This window comes from Pinus tabuliformis, chromosome 7 (assembly GCF_031772625.1).
Source record: "Pinus tabuliformis cultivar Carrire ecotype Pingquan chromosome 7, CPIR1, whole genome shotgun sequence".
NCBI lineage: Eukaryota > Viridiplantae > Streptophyta > Pinopsida > Pinales > Pinaceae > Pinus > Pinus tabuliformis.
Genome location: NC_142293.1, coordinates 1,352,612,535 through 1,352,615,343, shown reverse-complemented (window position 1 = coordinate 1,352,615,343; position 2,809 = coordinate 1,352,612,535). Strand labels below are relative to the sequence as shown.

General features: G+C 35.4%; 1 protein-coding gene across 1 annotated transcript; it reads left to right on the top strand.

Annotated features, from left to right (window-relative positions):
- Positions 1-565: 565 nt before the first annotated feature.
- Positions 566-1,297, top strand: LOC149252570 (toll/interleukin-1 receptor-like protein). The gene is made up of 2 exons (XM_089454188.1): positions 566-1,053; positions 1,213-1,297. The coding sequence occupies exons 1-2, from the start codon at positions 566-568 to the stop codon at positions 1,295-1,297; spliced, it is 573 nt and encodes a 190-aa protein (XP_089310314.1).
- The last annotated feature ends 1,512 nt before the right edge of the window (positions 1,298-2,809 follow it).

The following is a 2,809-nucleotide window of genomic DNA, read 5'->3' as shown; positions in this document are numbered from 1 at the left end:
ACGACAATGAACTTTGAAGAAGACGACAATGAAATTTGTACCAAGACGACAATGACCTTTGGAGAAGACGACAATGAAATTTGTAGCAAGATGGCAATGAAATTTGGTAGAACCATATTTCATGAAATTTTGTAAAACCATATTTCATGGAATTCGGTAAAACTCGTCTGATTTGGGGCCATATTTCATGACCAGCATGTCACCATGAATATTACACAGACACCGACTACTAGGCCGACGTCGACCATTCAGGTTAACGATTTCATTGAAACTAACCTTTCTTATGATTTACGTGTACTGGCATTTTCTACAAGGCATGGAAGGCAAAAATTCTTATGGCTCAATTATTGCTTAATCCAACAAACATCAATTAATATCGTAGACTTTCATTTGAATTCCCTGTTACAAAATATTTAATATTTCATGGATGATGTAGTCCCTGTAGTCACTCCTCAGAGGCTTATATAAGCACGCCTCTCCTTTCAATCTTCATTTCATGGCTCCGTTTCCTTTGTTTCCTTCTCGCTTATGCATCTGCTTTTTCAATGCGAAGTTCAGGAGATACATGGCATATAGATATGATATTTTTCTGAGTTTCAGAGGGACCGATGTGAGAAGAGGGTTTGCCGACCATCTCTACCATGCCCTCACAAACGCAGGCTTCCGTGCCTTCGTTGACACCTACAGTCTCAACAGGGGAGACGACATTTCTGCAACCCTACACCATGCAATTGAGGAGAGTCGCATCCTCATGCCCATTTTCTCCACCAACTATGCACAATCGCCCTGGTGTCTCAGAGAAGCCTCACATATTGCACGCCAAGTAGTGCTTCAGAGGCAGGGAAACGGGTCATCCATTGCCGTTCCTCTGTTTTATGACGTCACTCCTGCGCAAGTTCGGCATCCAGAACAAAGTGGGAGCCCATTTGCCGAAGCATTCAAAGAGCATGAGATGAGTAGAAGATACAGCCCGCAGGAAATCCACGAATGGAAAGCTGCTCTGTTCCAACTCTGTCGTCTCTCTGGCTGGTCACTTCCAGAAGATTTTAATGGGTAAATAACTCTCTCTTATATATTTATCGGCTTCTGCTTCTTCTGTTTTGGGTTTTGTTGATTTTTAAAAGCTCTGCGCTGATATTATATATTTATCGGTTTCTGTTTCTGTTTCTGTTTTTGGATTTTGTTGATTTTTATAAACTCTGCGCATTGCAGCTATGAAGCAGCGCTGGTGGAGCGCGTGGTCGAAGATGTGGCTAAGCATTGCATGACAGGCCGCCGCAGCTGGCCTTCAATTTAATACTACTTTTCAACCATCGTCCATCAAAAGTCTGAGCCCGGCGTCATCTGTAGTTTCTCTGGTTTGGTTCAAATGATCATATCTGTATTAAAGGAAGTAAATTTTAAATCTGGTTTACAGTCGATTAGAAACGTTCCATTGACAATCTTATAAATTATAAGAATTTAATCATATAGAACATTGGTATCAAATCTTTTTAAATGCAAATAATTTTTCAAGTTTTGAATTCTAAAAGAGTTTTACATCCTAAAAGATTATTGGATCCTTCTTTATATTTGTTAGATCTATAATTAAGATGTATCTATAATATTTACATTATAATGGGTAAATTCATTTTTCATATTACTTATTTTTTTAAAAAAATATGTGAAAATTGTGTAAATTCTTTAATGATGTAATTAAAATAAAAATATCATAAAATATTCTTTTAAAAAAAATTGAAATATAAAGATGTGTTATTTAAAACACACACGCACATATATGATCAATGTTCAATAATAGTTTTAATGAAGTATAAATTTAATAAAGTTAATTATATTAAAAACTTTTTAAAATTTTTAATAATTATAATAATATTGTTCAATAATAATATGGTTAACCATGGTCACTATGCTTACCAGTGTTTTGTGAGTCATTATTGACAATAAATAATAATGTTCAAAAATTCACATTGCAATATCACAAATAAATATCAACGTGGAAATGTATGAAACAAAAATATATTATGTAAATATATATTGTCAAAAGCTCATGAAATAGATGGTTCGAAATACTGAGAGGGGGTTGAATCAATATTTCACTTACAAATAGTTAAGTTCTCTTTTTTCAAAGCATTAATTATTTTCATCATCAAATTAAAAACATAAACCACTAGTGCACAACATAAAAAATGGTAAACAAAAAAAATAGGTGGAAACCATTCCGGAAGAAAAACTACCGAACTCTTCTCTAATAATTTTAATTCTATCAGTATATTAATGCTTTAGCTCCAACTGAAAGGGAAACCCCAACTCCCCAGCAATCTAGACAAAGCCTTCTATTTTTATCAGGCAGCTCCAACTATTGAAAGGATGCTTCTACACCCTGTTTTACCAACACCCATTGGAAGGATGCTCCAATGCCATGCAAGATCAAACTTCCCCTTGCACCACCTTACCACCCTGAAGTGTTTTTAGGTTCCAACTTGAAGGTTACTTCAACCACCAACCTAGCACCACCCGACTACCCTAATAATGATAATAGAATAGATCACTATTTTGGGCTCCTGTATCAGGGACAATGACCCACTATACAATCAGTAGACTACTGCAACTATTTTGGGCTCTCCTACTAAGGATAATGGATCATATACAATGAATATCTTTGCACTGATATGAAAATAAATTCCCAACAATGAAATCCTTACAATTATGCAGCCCCTTACTTTAGAAGCTCAACTGCAATTTGTTGCAGATGACTAGACTCTTATTGTTGTTGTATAAGCATTTGAATCGTACTGATGCAAAATAGTGA

What these genes read in the sequence shown, in the direction of transcription:
- LOC149252570 (XM_089454188.1), top strand. Translation starts at nt 566, where the DNA reads ATGGCATATAGATATGATATTTTTCTGAGTTTCAGAGGGACCGATGTG. An exon ending in CTTCCAGAAGATTTTAATGG is followed by an intron (nt 1,054 to 1,212) that starts GTAAATAACTCT and finishes TGCGCATTGCAG; the next exon opens with CTATGAAGCAGCGCTGGTGG.